This window comes from Triticum urartu, chromosome 3A, assembly GCF_056163025.1.
Source record: "Triticum urartu cultivar PI428250 chromosome 3A, HENAU_Tu73, whole genome shotgun sequence".
Classification (NCBI taxonomy): domain Eukaryota; kingdom Viridiplantae; phylum Streptophyta; class Magnoliopsida; order Poales; family Poaceae; genus Triticum; species Triticum urartu.
Genome location: NC_141875.1, coordinates 292,729,681 through 292,747,275, shown reverse-complemented (window position 1 = coordinate 292,747,275; position 17,595 = coordinate 292,729,681). Strand labels below are relative to the sequence as shown.

At 48.5% G+C, this 17,595-nt stretch overlaps 2 protein-coding genes across 8 annotated transcripts in view; one reads left to right on the top strand and one right to left on the bottom strand.

Moving 5' to 3' along the window:
- LOC125543954 (uncharacterized) overlaps window positions 1-17,595 on the top strand; it is a 40,337-nt gene that overhangs the window by 6,742 nt on the left and 16,000 nt on the right. For 4 of the 7 annotated variants that reach the window (XM_048707467.2, XM_048707465.2, XM_048707469.1 and 1 more), the window contains 9 exons: window positions 383-492; window positions 582-692; window positions 771-828; window positions 9,072-9,161; window positions 15,628-15,722; window positions 15,867-15,920; window positions 16,010-16,165; window positions 16,891-16,948; window positions 17,042-17,156. In XM_048707467.2, the coding sequence (XP_048563424.1) occupies window positions 383-492; window positions 582-692; window positions 771-828; window positions 9,072-9,161; window positions 15,628-15,722; window positions 15,867-15,920; window positions 16,010-16,165; window positions 16,891-16,948; window positions 17,042-17,156 (847 nt within the window). Of the gene's footprint in view, window positions 1-382; window positions 493-581; window positions 693-770; window positions 829-9,071; window positions 9,162-15,627; window positions 15,723-15,866; window positions 15,921-16,009; window positions 16,166-16,890; window positions 16,949-17,041; window positions 17,157-17,427; window positions 17,477-17,595 lie in introns of all 7 variants that reach the window. The other 3 variants (XM_048707468.2, XM_087546957.1, XM_048707466.2) reach the window with 3 other exon arrangements.
- On the bottom strand, window positions 11,456-13,287 carry LOC147979489 (uncharacterized). The gene has a single exon (XM_087546958.1). The coding sequence runs from the start codon at window positions 12,966-12,968 to the stop codon at window positions 11,781-11,783; it is 1,188 nt and encodes a 395-aa protein (XP_087403084.1). The 5' UTR covers window positions 12,969-13,287; the 3' UTR covers window positions 11,456-11,780.

Genomic DNA, 17,595 nt, shown 5'->3' with positions numbered 1-17,595 from the left:
GAGAAGGATTTTTGGCACACAACCTGCACCCAAATCTTGTCAATGGCTTCCAGAGAGTTAGAATGGATGTTGCTCCGCCTAGCTCTCTGTTCCACCAAACTCACATAATTGACCTCTGGTCACCCGGGCTACGGCTCGTTTTGAATGCATAAGGTAGACAATGGTCTACCTTTTCTTCAAAGGAAAGTAAACTAATTATCTGACTGGTTTTCTTAAAGAAAGAGTTCAGATTGGTTGGAAACTATTCGAACTGTTTTTACGCCTATTCATATAAATATGTGCATATGTATCTTCATCAGATTTCTTGTAATAGTTCACCCTTGTAGAAATGTTCCTGCCATGCTCTGTTTCTGTATTAATTTTAGTTTCTCATACGTTACAGAGCAAAGAAAATCCCCAGAAGAGCGTGTTATTTATGAATTTTTGATGGGGAAAATACTCGATGTCTTCCCAGATTATTGTAAGGAGGCTGAAGAGCATTTATCCAAAGCAGTACGTAGCAGAAGATTAAACAATTCCTTCTCTTGCTCCTGGAGTTTTCCTGGTTAGAATCCTAAATAATGTCTGTTGCTCCTGGATAGGTAAAGCTGAATCCATCTCTTGTGGATGCATGGCTATGTTTGGGTAACTGCATCTGGAAGAAGGGGAATTTGGCATCAGCAAGGAACTGTTTCTTATTAGCACTAAGTAAGGTAAATTAATCTGGATGTAGTTACTTATTCTGTTCTTATATGTTTCTTAATTCTCCAGAGCATAATTTCATTTGGCAGGGTGCAGATAAGAAAATACTATGTCAACTCTCAATGCTTGAAAGGAGTATGGCTCAATGTAAGGATGTCTTCTATCACTCAACCGATGGTTTTTCAAAGTTCAAAGTTCTATTGCAAACTATGCCACCGCCCTAACTCCACAAATGAATAGCTAGGCATGCATAATCTGTTTTTTTTGTATACAATTACAAGAAAAATTTCTGCTCTTTTTTGTGTGAGATAATAAAATTAATCTGTCATTTTTGCTCAAATTATCTTATAGCATTACTTGGATGATAAGTAAAGAAGTTTTTAACAAGACTATCACGAGACTTAGTATTGTATCGAAGCATTGGCTATTAGTTGTAGTGCTGATGTTATTGTGCCATTGTGCCTGTTGTTAGAGGAGCAACTTAGATGTATTGCATAGCCCATGGGGCAAACATGTAGTACAATATACTTGGGGTACAAGGAAGGAAATCTATACTAAAACAAATACGTAAAGAGACATAGGCCAATATAGATTCGTTTCGGCAGTACCGTCAAGAGGATGTCGAGTTTGTTCGGAGGGACGAGCATGGGGGAAGTCGGAATGGACGAGAGAGAGAGAGAGAGAGAGAGAGAGAGAGAGAGAGAGAGAGAGAGAGAGAGAGGGAGGGAGGGAGGGAGGAACTCCTACCTGAGCTGACGACTCCTGGGCTCAACGCCACGTGCTCACCCCTGCTCAAGCGTGTGCCCACTTCCAGACGTGTGCCCTGCTGGTCAGACGTGGGCTGCCGCCTCCTTTCGACCGCCCAACATCTCCCAAATCGACGAATGCGACCAGCTTACTGCCTACACACGCCAGTCAGGCCCTTCTCCGCCATCCATGTCGCTCCTGCCCCGATCGATGCCCCACAGATTGTTTCTGCCCTTCCGGCCACTGCCACCATTGCTAGGAATCTCCTTTCAAGTTGCCCCCGATGTTGTGTACGGCTGTGCTAGCTGGGTGTTGCTAGTGCTTGGGCCTGTTACTTCTTGGTCACCTGTGTTCTCCTGATTGCATGTCCATCTGTGTTGGGCGATATTCTAAGAAAATCAAGAAAAAATGTCATCATGAGGCACTGTCTTTCTTCCTCGACGCTTGGTCATTTTTTGACGGTTTTCTTTGCCGACTCCATCTCGCACATGCACCTTCCACTGGTGTTGGGCGCTCGTCCGCTAGTTGCTCTTTTCCGCTGCTCCTCGTAAGCATCTTATCCGCACTACCTCCTACGTAGCCTCTTTTGCAAACACGATGGCTCATGTATCATTGTCTCATGTGTGCTTCCTAGCTTCAACTCCCTCCGTTCCCAAATATAACTCTTTCTAGAGATTCCAACAAGTGATTACATACGGAGCAAAATGAGTGAATCTACACTCTAAAATATGTCTACATACATTCGTATGTTGTAGCCATTTGAAATGTCTAAAAAGACTTATATTTAGGAACGGAGGGAGTAGCTTTGTTCTATTTTCCATTGTGTCTACCAAGTCTGTTGTGCTTTTATATTTCTCATGCCATGCGATCCCACCATGTTAAGGAGTATCAGTATTGGTCTAGCAGTCCTTGTTAGGCTATGTCTCTTTTCTTGTACCCAAGTCTTGTGTAATATGTATATACCCCTTGGGCTATGCAATAGAGATAAGCTGCATCCATAAAATTAGTGGTTTCTCCAAAAGGCTCGAGAGTTGTGTAAAGGAGTTCCAACAAGTCCCACACAATTTGCAAAGAAAAGATCGCCTAGCACTCGAGGGCTACTAATGAGGTTGTAGAGCAAAGAACGCGAGACATGATCCCGAGGGCTCCCTTGGTCCCTTTGAAAGGGCGATCCCATGACAGATGAAGTTAGAGTACTCAGCCCGGAGAGGGTCGTGAGCCCGAAGTAGATGCAGACAAGATACAAGACCCGAGATGTGAAGCTGCGTAGGTCTCGAGGCCCTGAACCATCCCGGGTCAAGCTGTGTAACCCTAGCCACACCAGTATATAAGGTGTGACTAGGGACCCACCCGATGCCGCCAAAGATAGAGAAAAATAGATCTAGCCTTCTCCAGAAAGACAAGGAAGGAACTCACAAAGAGGATCTTGCAATTCAGAGGGATGGAGGGAGGGACGGCGACAACGACACATGTCTAGCTAGAGGTGGCATGAGGTCCTAGTGGATGAGGGCGGCCTGAAGATGCGAATGATGAGTGGTGGCGACCAAGGCATCACATATTCGGCGGGGACTCTTGCTTCAGCACAACACCAGAGTGGAGCATCGATGTGCTCCATTGGATTTCCGACAACTTTGATCCTAGCACTATCAATGGAGGCATCATCCAGGGGCTCTTTGATCCTAGCACTATCTTGGGAGAAGATGGCTTCGACCCAGGGACTCTAGCTTCCAGCACCCATGTGCTATGATGTCGATCCAGTCAAGGAGATGGCCATTGGAAGCTTGGACCGTGAAAAATGATGGGAACGGGGGAAGACTGGGAAACGGTCGAGATTGAGTACAAAAACGGGCTAGCCGCTTCATGCCGGAGAGGAGGGGATCATCCATAGGACCGAAAAAAGAATCGATAGGGAGGAGTGGAATCCATTTGATAAGAATGAGATCGGGGGAGAGGCTGAGGGAGGTGATCGAGAGGACGAGTTGCGGATGTCTGATTTTTTTTCCTAAACCTGGGTGCATGATAGGATGTTATGAATGCATCTATTGCATAGTCTAAGGGGCAAATATATAGCACGGGGGACTTGGAGTACAAGAAAGGAAATCTAGACTAATACGAACACCTAGACGAATAGTAATACTCCTTAACACAAATCAGACTTTGATAGTTTAAATTTGTGCTTTTTGCTTAGTCCCATTTCCGTTGTATAAGCCTTGCTCCATAGATAATCTTGACTTTGTAGTTGCCGATCGAACGAGACAGAGAGAGAGAGAGAGAGAGAAGGAAGGAGATGAGCTTGCGCGCGCGAGAGAGAGTTTTGTACTGCCACAACGCGCAGCGTTTTCTGTGCTGTTATTCCTCATCTTATGCATCATACAGGAGGACTCCACTAACCACCTCCCGGCCAGGCTGCTGCGATCCGCAAGTGTCGCTCCATCCAGCGACTGGATCGACCAGAGACCACGACCAGGAGGTGGGAGTATCCTACGGAGAGATGCAGCTCTCCACTACGTACATGTCCAAGCATGCATTATTTCACAACAGAAAGAAAAACTACACTACTGCATGAGATAACTTAGGCTAACATTTCACCCCCTAATCTCACTGCACTACGCCGATCATCCCAAGTCTTTGCCGCATCTCGATGAAATGAACGCGCCCGAGCGCCTTGGTGAGTGCATCGGCGAGCTGATCCTGAGTCCCAACATGATCTATCTCCACCTGTTTCTTCTCCATACAATCTCGCACGAAGTGAAACTTAACGTCGATGTGTTTACTTCGATCATGATGAACTGGGTTCTTGCTCAGAGCTATGGCTGATTTGTTGTCCACCAGTAATTTGAACTTCGCCGGCGAGGTACCTACGATGTCCTCCAGCAGCCGGCTCAGCCACAGTCCCTGACAAGTGGCAGCTGCTATTGCAACGTATTCTGCTTCACAGGAAGAGAGAGCAACAATCTTCTGCTTTTGAGAGCTCCAAGTAACCAGATTTTTACCGAGGAAGAAAACATGTCCAGAAGTGCTTTTCCGATCTCCAGCGTCCCCAGCATGATCGCTATCGCTGAATCGAATCAGTTCAGCGGCTCCATGTCCTCTCCTGTAGCTGCACCCGTAGTGCATTGTGCCCTTGATATACCTTAGTATCTGTTTGACTGCTGCCCAGTGATGAGTGCTTGGCTTCTCCATGAATCTGCTTACAATACCCATTGAATGTGCAATGTCTGGCCTCGTGTTCACAAGATAGCGCAGGCTCCCAATCACCCTGTGGTACAGAGTGGCATCAAACAGTTCACCGTCATCTTCTTTTTTCAGTTTCAGGCGACACTCCATCGGCGTGTGACAACTGTTGCAGTTGCTCATCTCTGCTATCTCCAGAATCTTGCCCGCATAGCTCTTCTGACTCAGAGTAATTCCATTGCTGCTTTGTCCTACCTCTATGCCCAGATAGTAACTTAGCAGCCCGAGATCACTCATCTTGAAGAGTTGCTGCATCTGCTCTTTGAAAGAGATAATGTCTGCTGCTGCGGTTCCTGTGATGATCAGATCATCTACATACACTCCAACCAACAAGTATGATTGTGAGTTACCTCGTCGGTACACTGCATGCTCCAGAGCGCTCCGCCTGAAACAAAGGGAGGTGAGAGTTTCATCGAACTTTGCATACCACGCCCGCGGTGCCTGATGCAGACCATACAGTGCTTTGTGCAGACGGAGTACCTTTCCTTCCTGGCCTGCAACTTCATACCCGGGTGGCTGAGCAACGTACACTTCCTCAGTGAGATTGCCGTTTAGGAAGGCTGACTTCACATCCATGTGATGAACTTCCCAGCCAGAGTGCGCGGCGAGGGCCAGCAGCAGTCGAACTATCTCCATGCGAGCTACGGGGGCGAAGACCTCCTCAAAATCCACCCCCTGACGCTGGACGTACCCCTTTGCGACGAGGCGAGCTTTGTGCTTGACGACATTGCCTGCCGGATCACGTTTGACACGAAAAACCCATTTCAGTCCTATCGCCTTGTGTCCAGCCGGGAGCTGAGCGAGTTTCCATGTGCCATTGTCGACGATGGACTGCATCTCGACATCCATGGCGCCTTTCCACGCCTTGCTGGCTAGCGCTTCATCCACTTCACGTGGCTCCTCCGCGCTGAACAGACAGCGCACGAGCAGGCAGCGCTCAAACTGTTCGCGCACTGCCTGATCTTCAGTCTCCTCCAACACACTTGTGAAGCTCCGGTAGCGAACCGGCTGTCTTGTTGGCGCGTCGTGTCTGGAGTCGTGTGACTGAGGCGTGGCCGAGCAATCTTCGCTTGCTGCTGTAGGTGTCGTCGGAGCGGACTGTGATGTCCCTGATGCACTCGAGGCGGGCGTGATCGCCCCAGCAGGAGAGGCCGTAAATGCAGGTGTTGTTGGCGATGGGGACCGTTGCGGTGTCGAGGCACACGCCGGAGACCCTGCTGGCTGGCAGTGGTGTACACAACTGTGAAGGTCGGCGCGGCACGGTTCTCTGCCGCCCCCGGTGCACGCCATGTCCAGGGCCTGCTCTCTTCAAAGATCACGTCTCGTGTTACCTGCACCTTCTTCGTTGTAGGATTGTACACACCGTAGGCCTTGGAACCTTCCTCGTATCCGATGAACACCATTGCCGTTGAGCGGTCGCTGAGCTTGGTGACGCCGGGGCCAACGTTCTTGACATGAACCGTGCACCCGAACGTGCGCAAGTGTTGCACGTTGGGCTTACGGCCGTGCCACGCTTCATAAGGCGTGACACCCTCCACACTGCGCGTGGGCGCGCGGTTGAGCATATACACGGCGGTTCTCACCACCTCCGCCCAGAAGTACGCCGACATGTCCATGCTCTTCAACATGCATCTGGCCATTTCCACGACCGTCTGATTCCTCCGCTCTACCACTCCATTTTGCTGCGGCGAGTACGGAGCAGTGGTGTAGTGTTTGACACCGATCTCTTCATAGTAGACCTTGAACTCGCCGGAGTTGAACTCGCCGCCGCGATCAGATCTGAACGCGCGCAGCTTGCAATTTCCCTCTGCCTCCGCGAGAGTTTGCACCTTTTTGAACCTTGCAAAGGCCTCATCTTTGGACTTGAGCAGCTCCAACCACATGTAGCGACTATAGTCGTCCACGATCAACAGAAAATACTTGCTCCCTCCAGGTGTGGTCGGCTCGATCGGCCCACAAAGGTCAGTGTGCACGAGCTCTAGCCCGCGCTCTGCGCGGTACGCGACGACTTGCGGGAACGGCGTGCGATGTTGCTTTCCAAGAGCGCACCCATCGCAGTACTCCTCGACGCGGTCGATCACTGGCATGCCCTGCACCATCTGCTTCGATGACATAGTGCGGAGAGCACGGAAATGCAGATGCCCCATGCGCGCGTGCCAACGCCAGGTCAAGTCGTCTCCTAGCGCCAGCATGCACCTGGGCGCGTCGATCTCGAGCGCGCCAGTGTACAGACGATTTCCAGAGCGATGGATGTGTGCCAGTGTGCGCCGTCCTGGGTCCTGGATGTCATCACGCCGGCTTGGATGTTGATGATGCAGCCCGCTTCGTCCAGCTGTCCAACTGACATGATGTTCGTGCGCAGGCTCGGGATGTGAAAAACACCCGTGAGCACGCGCTGCCCTCCGCCTTGGCAGTGGAAGACCATCGAGCCGCGTCCGCGTATGGCCACCACAGAGCCGTCGCCGAACTTAACCGTGCCGTGCACAGTTTCGTCAAGCGACGCAAAGACTTTCATGTCGCCCGTCATGTGGCTGCTGGCGCCGGTGTCGAAGTACCACACTCCGTTCGGCGAGGGCACTGGCATTACCTTTTCTTCGTTGAGGAAGACTTCCTGCGGCGCGGCGATCTAAGGCGTGGAAACGGTGGTGACCACGGCCATGTACAGACCTGGGTCGTGATCTGCGCCGGCTTGCACCAGGTTTGCCTGCTCCTGGGTGCCCTTTTGCTCCTGCTCACGGAGCCACGTCCGGCACTCCTTTTTCCAGTGCCCCGGGATGCCGCAGTGATGACATTTCCCTTTCTTCTTCTTGCCGCCTGAGCCGCCCAATGCGCCTGCACCCTGGTTTCCTGACGCAGGCTTGCCGCCGCCCGCGCCTTTGGGTTTAGCTGGTGACTTGTTCTTGCCGCTGCCCGCGCTGGATGTCGACCCGCCGCCACCGCCTTGTTTTTCTCTGGCCATCCATTCCTCGTGCGTCAGCATGAGGCGCCCAGTGGACTGCGTGGTGTAGTCGAGGTCGTAGTGATCCTCGCAAGCCGAGAAGCGCCCGACGAGTTCTTCGATCGTCATGGTCTTCAGATCGATCAATGATTCAATCGCCATGGCCATCGGGCGATACTTCCGCGGCACCACACGGAGAAATTTCTGAACAACTTTGCGACGAGGGCGGCGAGACGCAGCCCGAAATCCTCGACGGACTCTCCGTCTTTGAACCGGAGATCCTCAAATTCTCGCCGGCGCACCTGCGCCTTGGCCTCGCGGGCGCGCTCACTGCCCATCCGCATCATCCGGATCGTTTCCCACGCCGTCTTCGCCGTGTCCTTGGCGGCCAGCACGCGCAGCATCTCCGGCAGAACGCCGGTGAGAATGATCTGCAGCGCGCGCCGGTCGTCGTTTTCGTCGGCGACGTCGCCGGTCACCGCGGACCAGACCCAGGCGACCTGCAACTTGACCTGCATCACAAGCGCCCACTCCATGTAGTTGGTGCGCGTGAGCATCATGGACGCCCCCGCCTCCTCGCGCACGACGCGCTCAACCTCCCTGATCTCGCCGCTGCCGGTGAGGCGCGCGAGCAGGGCTGTGGATGTTGGCGTCTTCGGCGGCGACTTGCCACCGCCTTTGTTCTTCCCGTCTGACTCGTCACCGGACATCACTACGACGGATCACACACCGCCGCCGCGCCAGGGATCAAACACCTAGGCTCTGATACCAAATGTAGTTGCCAACGAGACAGAGAGAGAGGAAGGAGATGAGCTTGCGCGCGAGAGAGAGTTTTGTGCTGCCACAACGCGCAGCGTTTTCTGTTCTGTTATTCCTCATCTTATGCATCATACAGGACTCCACTAACCACCTCCCGGCCAGGCTGCTGCGATCCGCAAGTGTCGCTCCATCCAGCGACTGGATCGACCAGAGACCATGACCAGGAGATGGGAGTATCCTACGGAGAGACGCAGCTCTCCACTACGTACATGTCCAAGCATGCATTATTTCACAACAGAAAGAAAAACTACACTACTGCATGAGATTACTTAGGCTAACAGACTTTGACTTGAATTGGTTAGTTTCCTTTTTGATGGAGTTGTCACTAAATTGAGTAGAATTTGAGAACTTCATGGGTGGTCCCTGAGCTTTAATTTATGGTATGTCCTTTTCTCTCATAGGTGTTCAGATTAGCCTCTTGCTCACTGATCCGCTTTACAAAAAGGACTAGGCATTATTGGTTAAGAGTTATTATTTTGGGGAAGTTCAACATAATTTTCTGATGTGTTGGATTATCTATTGTTGATTGTTTCTGTGCATGAGTTTTTTTTCTCTTAGATAATATTTTGCACCTAGTTTGATGGAAGCTGATTTTTGGTGTCGGCAAATTTTCATCTCGTTGCACTCATGTATTTTCTATTTGCATCTGCAGCTAGTGAAGACCAAGCGTTGTTAGTGGAAGAGAGCATTAATCATGCAAAAGAAGCTGTAATGCTGGACATAAAAGATGGAAATTCCTGGTGTACGAGTCCCTTGTTTCTAAATATATTTGCATATGTTCTGTGCTCTTACCTAGCTAGAGATGGTATTGTAGTTTTAATTCCATGATGTTAGTTTGCTGATAAAATATAGTAGGTGATTTTTGAGTTGAAGATGCATTGATTATGTGATTTTTGCATATTATCAATACATTGTATGACCTTGAGCTCGAGTTAGCTGTATGGATGCATAATCAGAAATCTAAAATGGCCACTCAAGATCTTTAACCTATTTTCTGACCAGGAATATGTTCTTAAGCATGTTCTGCCTCCTAGGGCATAAATTGCTTTTAGTTTTTATTTTCTTATTCTCTAGAAATTATTAAAACATGGTAATTCTAACCTTCAGTTTTGCATGTCAGAACATCTGATTGCATGACATGTTGTAGGTCTTGGTTCGGTCGCCCACAGGCCCACCAAGCGCAGACCAATCTATTCCACCGTGGCTTATAGACTACAAAGGTCAAGTCTCACTCGGGATATGATCTCCAAGCCCTCACAAATTTCTTGGTGCCTTCACACCTTGAAGGCTCCCAAGCACACCTAGTCGATCTAGGATGCGCACACCCTCAAAAGTTTACAATATAAGGTTGCCTTTGATGAATCCCTTGAAGGGGAGCCTTGGCGCAGCGGTAAAGCTGTTGCCTTGTGACCATGAGGTCATGGGTTCGAGTCCTGGGAAACACAGAAATGCAGGGAAAGGCTACGTACTATACACCCAAAGTGGTCAGACCCTTCCCCGGACCCTGCGCAAGCGGGAGCTACGTGCACCGGGCTGCCCTTTCTTTTTTGATGAATCCCTTGGTTATGCTTCATAAGATAATCTCCTCCACACTCAAACTGTCATAGGATAGATCTTTGGATTTGGAGAGTTTGGATGTTTGAAAGATAGACTTGAGAGCAAATAGGAGAGAAGATATTCAAAGGTTTGACGTGGATGTTGGAGTAGAATGCTTTTTGAACTCAGCGCAATGATAGCCACAGGGGTGTTTAATCTTTCGGTGGGAGGCACTTATTCGATTTGCGCTGAATCGACCTTTAGGTCCTTGACTACCTAACTACACCAGACACTAGATGGTGCACCCTACCGCTAGACTTGTATCCTTGGGGTTACCGATGATGTCAGAGGCACGTCCAGCCTGCCCATGAATGTCTAATCCCCTGTGTTTGACCGAGAACAAAAGAGAACTAAGAATAGCAATCTAAGTATTGCAAACTAAGGATTGATTAAACTGGGGTTCCAAATGCGGTTCGCTAATGGCGTTGGACATGTCAGTTTACATGAAGTTGGAACATTGGCTGGGTTTTGAGTAAACCAAACCCAATTCTAAACGATGCCTTAGGGGTGGTATTTTTGGTGGCACAAAGGGGAAATTCGGCCAGCCCAAGGAGGGTGCCGAAATCCACCCTAAGTCCGTTTTCTCCACTAATACGGACTCTAAAAACTGCTTATTGTTCTGTATTTCATTATTTTGTGGGCCTGGCCTAAAAGCAAGGTCACACAACACCTATGGATGATTATGGACAAAGTTATGAAGTGTCGTCTTGTATATTTCATCCATGTTTCCATGTGTCATCATGGCGGACGCAAAGTCTTGAAATCCTCTTATCCTCACTAGAAGGGCCATCTTCATTCCTCGTATGCTTGCTCATGCTGCAGTGCTTGCCCCTCTCGTCCATGCTAGGTGCTTTATTCCTTAATACTCCCTCCGTTCCTAAATATAAGTCCTTTTAGAGATTACAATATGGACTACATATGGAGCAAAATGAGTGAATCTACACTCTAAACTACGTTTATATACATCCGTATGTACTCAATATTGAAATCTATAAAAAGACTTATATTTAGGAATGGCGGGAGTAATATAAACATATTTGATTTAGTTAGAGTCATATTCTCATGAGCATTAGTGTAAGTTCTTAGAATTGAATGTACTCCCTCCGTCCGGAAAAACTTGTCCCTTAAATTGATGTATCTAGCACCAAGTTAGTGCTAGATACATCCATTTGAGGAACAGGCTTGGGACAAGTTTTTTCGGACGGAGGGAGTAGCTGATATTTAATTGACGTGTGTGAGGTCTGATGATCAGTCTTTGTCTTTCTGTTACTTGAGGAGGTGTGGCTGGGGGCTGTGAGTATAACTGTAGTAGACAAGTCCTCACAACACTTAACTTCTCTCTTAGAAGTGGATGTTTGAGTTGAAGCGTGTTATGGCGCTGCTAGAAGGAGGGCGCAAGAAGGCCGGCCGGGGGCCTTTTGCCCACGGCCGGGCAAGATGGAAGGATTTCCTTCTTAATTCTTGCTTGATTAGATTGATACATCTCCTCTCTTTATATAGAGAGGTTTACTTAACTCCCAAGCAAGGCTTACTTGACCCCTAAGAAAGCGACTCTTATCTCTAATTAACCCTAAGACTAACGGGCCCATTAGGCCCATTACGTACTCTAACACTACACCCCACCTGGACATGCAGCTTGTCCTCAAGCTGCAGCCTAACCAACTTATAACCATGACTCGACGCAACCCAAACCTAACACCTAAAAACAAGCCTTTTACATCTCGGCTTGTTTTATTATTCTCAACCTGAAATGGACTGGGACGATTTATTTTGGACCTCTTAACAAAAAGTGGATACCATCCGCACGTCGGACGTGCACGTGTACAGCCACCTGGATCCCATGGACACCATCCGGACAAAAGGAGTGCATGTGTATGGCCACCTGGAAGTGGTCGCAAGAGTGACCAGCAGAGGCGCCCTTGCGGCGCCCGGTGACGGAATGCAGTGGTGCTACGTGGTGCGTTGTTGTCGGTGACACCATGCCTTCTTCCTGCCGGACGGCTGTTGGTCTGCACCGCACAGGGAAGAGAGGGGGGCTTGCGATGGTGAATGACGAGGAGGGGTGCGCCCCCCCCCCCCCCCCCCCCCAACCGCCAATGTCGCAGACTTGGAGGTCGCTGCCCGTGGGGAAAACAGCATGCCCGCTGCCCGTGGGGGAAACCGCATGCCCAAGATCCCCGGCGGAGCGGATGAGATCGAGGTCCTTTGCGCAGCGAAGGGCAACTTGGAGGAGCGGCAGCTGCAGACCACGCATCTCCCGCACACGCCGACGCGCTAGGAGGCCGCGCGCAGTAGCCTGCAGCCTCACCGCCGCCGACACGTGGCGGGTAGCGATCCAAGACGGAAGCGGTGACGGCGACGGCGGGGACTGGACTTGGTGGAGCGGGACTCCCGCCGGCGCGGTCGATGCGGGGCCGGAGCTAACCGGCGGTGGCTGCGGCAGCGGCTGCGGCGGTGGCGCACCGGGCAGCGGCAGCGGCTGCTGCGGCGGAGCGCCGGGCGCGGCGGAGGCCGGCAGGAGCGGCGGCTGCCAGTGCAGCCAGGGCTGAGCGGTGGTGGCGATGGATGGCAGCTGTAGTGGCCCGGCGAGCGCGGCGAAGGCCGCCTGGTGCGGCGGCTGCCACGACAGCCAGGACGGGGCGATGGATGGCAGCTGCAGCGGCTGCTGCAGCAGTCCGGCGAGCGCGGCGGGGGCCGCTTGGTGCGGCGGCTGCCACGGCAGCCACGGCGGCGCGGTGGCGGTGATGGGCGGCGCAGCCGGGTGCGGCCCATAGGACCCGGCCAAGAACAGGTGGATCTCCTGGACCGCCTGTGTTAGGTCCCGCAGCGCCCCGGACACCTCCGGGGTGAGGACGACGGGGGCGGGCGCGACGGAGGATCCCGGCGCGGGCAGGAGCGGGGCGACGGTCGTGACCGGCAGCGGAAGAGACGGGTTGGGCGGCGGTGAAGACATGATCGAACCGAAGCTAGCTGATACCAAATTGTTATGGCGCTGCTAGAAGGAGGGCGCAAGAAGGCCGGCCGGGGGCCTTTTGCCCACGGCCGGGCAAGATGGAAGGATTTCCTTCTTAATTCTTGCTTGATTAGATTGATACATCTCCTCTCTTTATATAGAGAGGTTTACTTAACTCCCAAGCAAGGCTTACTTGACCCCTAAGAAAGCGACTCTTATCTCTAATTAACCCTAAGACTAACGGGCCCATTAGGCCCATTACGTACTCTAACAAAGCGCTTGAGTGAACTTGGTGGGACAGGGTTAGGGTATGTATAGGTTAGACCTAAAATATCTGACTGTTGCACACTTCTCTGTACAGCTCAGCGGCACCGAATGATCAGCATGGAGGCTCCGACTGAACTGCAAAGAGGCAACTTTTGTATAGCTCGGAGTGTCTGAGTAGAAAGTATCCAGAGGCTTCAACTGGCATTGACACACCTGCGCGCGCTACTGGACCTCATTCGGAATTTCCGATCGGCGATGGTTCATAGGTTCAGACCGATGTACAGAGGCTTGCACGAGTGCTTTGGTGGCTTTGAGTGGAGTTGTCATGTAGGCTCCTGATGGGCAAGGGTTTTGGAACGACTATCTCTCTGAATGAATCTGGCTTGGTTGCTCCTAACAGTGTAAAGAGAGCGAGAATATTAGGGAAATGGTTGAGGTTTTTGGGTGATTTTGGGTTTCGATCTTTAAGCACATAGCAAGAAGCTCATCACTACACATACTTGATTCCCTTTTGATGGTATAGACATACCTATGGACTCAATGTGATCTTGGATCACTAACAACTAAAAATTTGTCCTTAGCCTTGCTAACACTTGTCCTTGAAGAAGTGGGGGTCACCAACCATTAGTCCCTTTAATCATGTTGTCATATAATGCAAAAACCCCTAGGTGGCAATAGATGCAGTTTCAGTCTCCCTGTTTTTGGTTATTGATGACGACATTTATTAAAGTTTCGCGAAAGATATGCAACAAGTGTACAAAGTTATAATTACATATATATGATATATGGGAGCTCCCCCCAAAATTGTGCATTATTTAGAATTTGCTTTTGAAATGCAAATGCACAACAATCTTTTGATAATGTGAGAAACTCTCTATACTATAGAATCCGTGAGAATACATAGTGTGTACAAGAATGTAAATATGCTCTCTACCACGCAACAAACATGGGATAAAACACTTGTTAATGACCTCAAAAGATGCACTAAAGCATAAGCATAAAGCGCAAGTGCAAAGTTGCTTACAATGTCATAACATGGAACTTAAGAGTTTACAAGTCATAAGAATCAGTTAAAGTAGCAAGACTGGTCACTCAACAATACCAACTCCTAAACAACTGCCCCCCTTGGAAAGCTCTTTCCCAAAAAGCACGAAACTAGTCTAGAATTACACCCTCTCCCCTTTGGCATCAAGACACCAAAAAGTGAGAGGACTATCATCCCACTAGACTAAGCTTGATCAACATCCGGAGGCGAAGATGCCCTTACGGCAGTCTCGTTGTTGATGATCGTGGAAGGAGTTCGGAGGAAGGTCATGGCTTTGATCTCGGTAGTGGTGGCTGACGGGGGATCTTTTTGAACTAGAGGTGAATAGTCACCGAAGAAAATCCGGTTGCCAAAGGAGGTGGTGGTCACCAACAAACTCTAGGTGCAGGTCACTGTCATGATGTCATCATGCTCATGATCATCGCTAGATCGCATGGCAGCTTCATCATACTCTATCCGTGCCTTGATGGCTTTCACGTCCTTGGCAAGAGGTTTGACTTGAGTGCTCGCAGAGTGAAACTTGCCCGACACCACAACCCTCGAGACCTTCTCGGCGGGAAGGAAGGGTAGCTACTCCTTGATTTTCTGTGCAAGAGCAGCACTGGTAAAGGAGAATTATGCACCACTACCGAGAAGCAGAAGTGGAAGGTGCTTTGGCTGTGGAAGTAGTAGGGGTTGTTATGGATGCAACTTATCTCTATTGCATAGCCCAAGGGGCATAATGTATAATATATTACACAAGACATGAAGGACAAGGGACTAATACAGACTCAATAGACCAATACTAATACTCCTTAACACCCCCCAATGCTAATACTAATATTCCTTCTCTCAATCATCTCTCCTCGGACAAATTATGCCATATGTGAATATTCCATATGAATAGTTTCTTTAAGTTAGGCGCCACTTCTAGATGATGGCTTAGTTTGTGGTTGCTGAACTATATTGTGCTGAAATAATTCTTTCTAAACAAAAGATAGTTTCAACTAACTGCAATGACAAACGCAGCCGAAGTGGTACTCAGCCCACATTTAAATGCGAAAGGTTTCTGTTCCTGGCATTACTAGAAGTTATATATATGAAAACAGCTAACAGGTCGTTCGAGAAAAAGGGAGCTAACAAGGCAGGGTCACTAGTAGTATCAAAAGAAACAAAAGATAAATTATTCTTTTGCTTTATGAGTACATTAAATCTGTTTTTTCCTCCGCTTGTTTAGGCTAGCATTATGTAATGACCAATGATTGTCTTGCTGAAACAACTTCTACTGACTATTCTGAGATGTAATTTCAGTTTTTTCAGCAAGGTTACCATTTCAACAACCGTTCACTTGCCTTTTTCTGTATATAGATAATCTGGGTAATGCATACCTCACAAGCTTCTTTGCGAGCGGAGCCTGGGACAAAGCTAGGCTTCATCATTCGATCAAAGCATATCAAAATGCTGTAAGTTGTGCATGTCATACTTCTGCGCATCTTATTAGTTTGCAAATTGTAATTTCTTAAATTATGAGATGGATTTTTTTATATCGATTTCCATTCTTTCAAAATGTAAAGCATGTATTATGTTGTTTCAATAAATTGTTTCAGGAGAAGGATGAAACTATGAAACTAAATCCAGACCTCTACTATAATTGTGCCACAGTGAGTAGCCAGATCTTTAATGGGTAGCAGAGTCAGCTAAAAATTCCACCAATACTTTCCATTTCCATAATATTTTTGGTTCCTTCCAGGCTTACAAATACTTAGAGAACTATGAAAGTGCCCTTCGCGGATTTGAAGCTGCTGCGTTAAAAGATCCTGCTCTCAGGGCTGACATAGAAGTTCAGAAGATCATCAATCTCCTTGATAAGTTAGAGAATGCAACGAAGGTACCTTCTGTAACTATAGTAAGTGCACTTGCAAACTGCAGCACTGGACATGAACTAACAGAATTGTCTCATTGGTCTCGTTTGAGCTTTAGTCTCGATCGTGTGATGCTACTTAATGGTTATGCATGTATGTAGAAGTTAAATTTTTTCATGGGATTCAGTACAACCTAGATGAAATGATACGATAACATTTGTTACAACATCAATTCCATGCTCAGTTTTAGTGTGAGAGTGCTCTTGTCAGGTTTATAGTTTCAGCTTGCCCATAACTCATACCTTTTAAGTGTTAGCAACACATCTTTGCGTTCACCGTGGCGAATGCGACAATGGAACAAGATCTTACAGTGGCAACTGCAGCAATGGCAAAGTCACCAGTCTAAGGAATCATCCCTTGAGGCTGTGGTGGAGGAGATTGGTAGCTGCCGCTGTCGTGGCGGACAAGGTCCGTGGTGCCACTGATTAGCGGGCTGATCACCTGGATAGAGATGGGTTCAGTGGTTCTGACACGACCTTGACCTTGGTCCTAGAAAACTGCGAAGGAAGTTTAGTCTGGGTTTGGTTCATGGTTTGAGCCCAAACCATTAACAGCCCTAAGTGGCACACATGCTTTCCACGATTCAAATTTTATTCGCCCAACTATTTCCGATGCTAATGCAATGACTTAAAGCACACCATTATTGTGGTTTTCAAAACTATTTTTTGTCTGTTGGTGCAAAAGTTTCTACCTATGACTTCTTTCACAGGGACGACTACGACCCAAGAGATCAGCATCATTGGTGTCATCTCTGAATGAAGTCAATTGTAATACTCTTTTTGGCACTGCAAACATTGAAGTTGTATACTGTGTTAAAATTGTTCTACTGTTGTTTAACTTCTCCCTCTATGCCATCATAGTCAAGTTATTCCACAAGAAAGCAACCATAAGCATCCTATCAGGAGGTTTGAACAAGACAGTTGCTGTTGTGTGTAAAGTGGTTCTTTGGATAAGACATGACGATGATGCTCCACTGTAAGTTTTCTCAGTCCTTAAATTCAATAAGTTTCTTATGCTTGCTCCATTATAACTTGATTTTTGTTATCATCATACTGCGTTGTTTCAGAACATTTGGAATTATCTAAAAAAATAAAACATGAATTTTTATTGTGTATGCTTGAACAGTCTGCTGTACCAGCAGCTTCAGTACAGAAATTACTCTATGATGCATCATCTAGTTTGTACGGATTTTGAGCTCTTTGTACTAGTGTAACTAGAAATGACGATACGCTGATTTGGTCGTTAGGTCTCCCGAAGAAGATGGTGTCCACATATGCTGATCCTCCACCTCATAAGTGAGATTAAATACAGCTAAGAACTTCTGCTTAATAGTAAAGATGAGGAGCAGGATTTGCACTAGTATAAATCAATACTGTCGATGCACTGCGACTCACTGTGCTGCATCATGCTATTT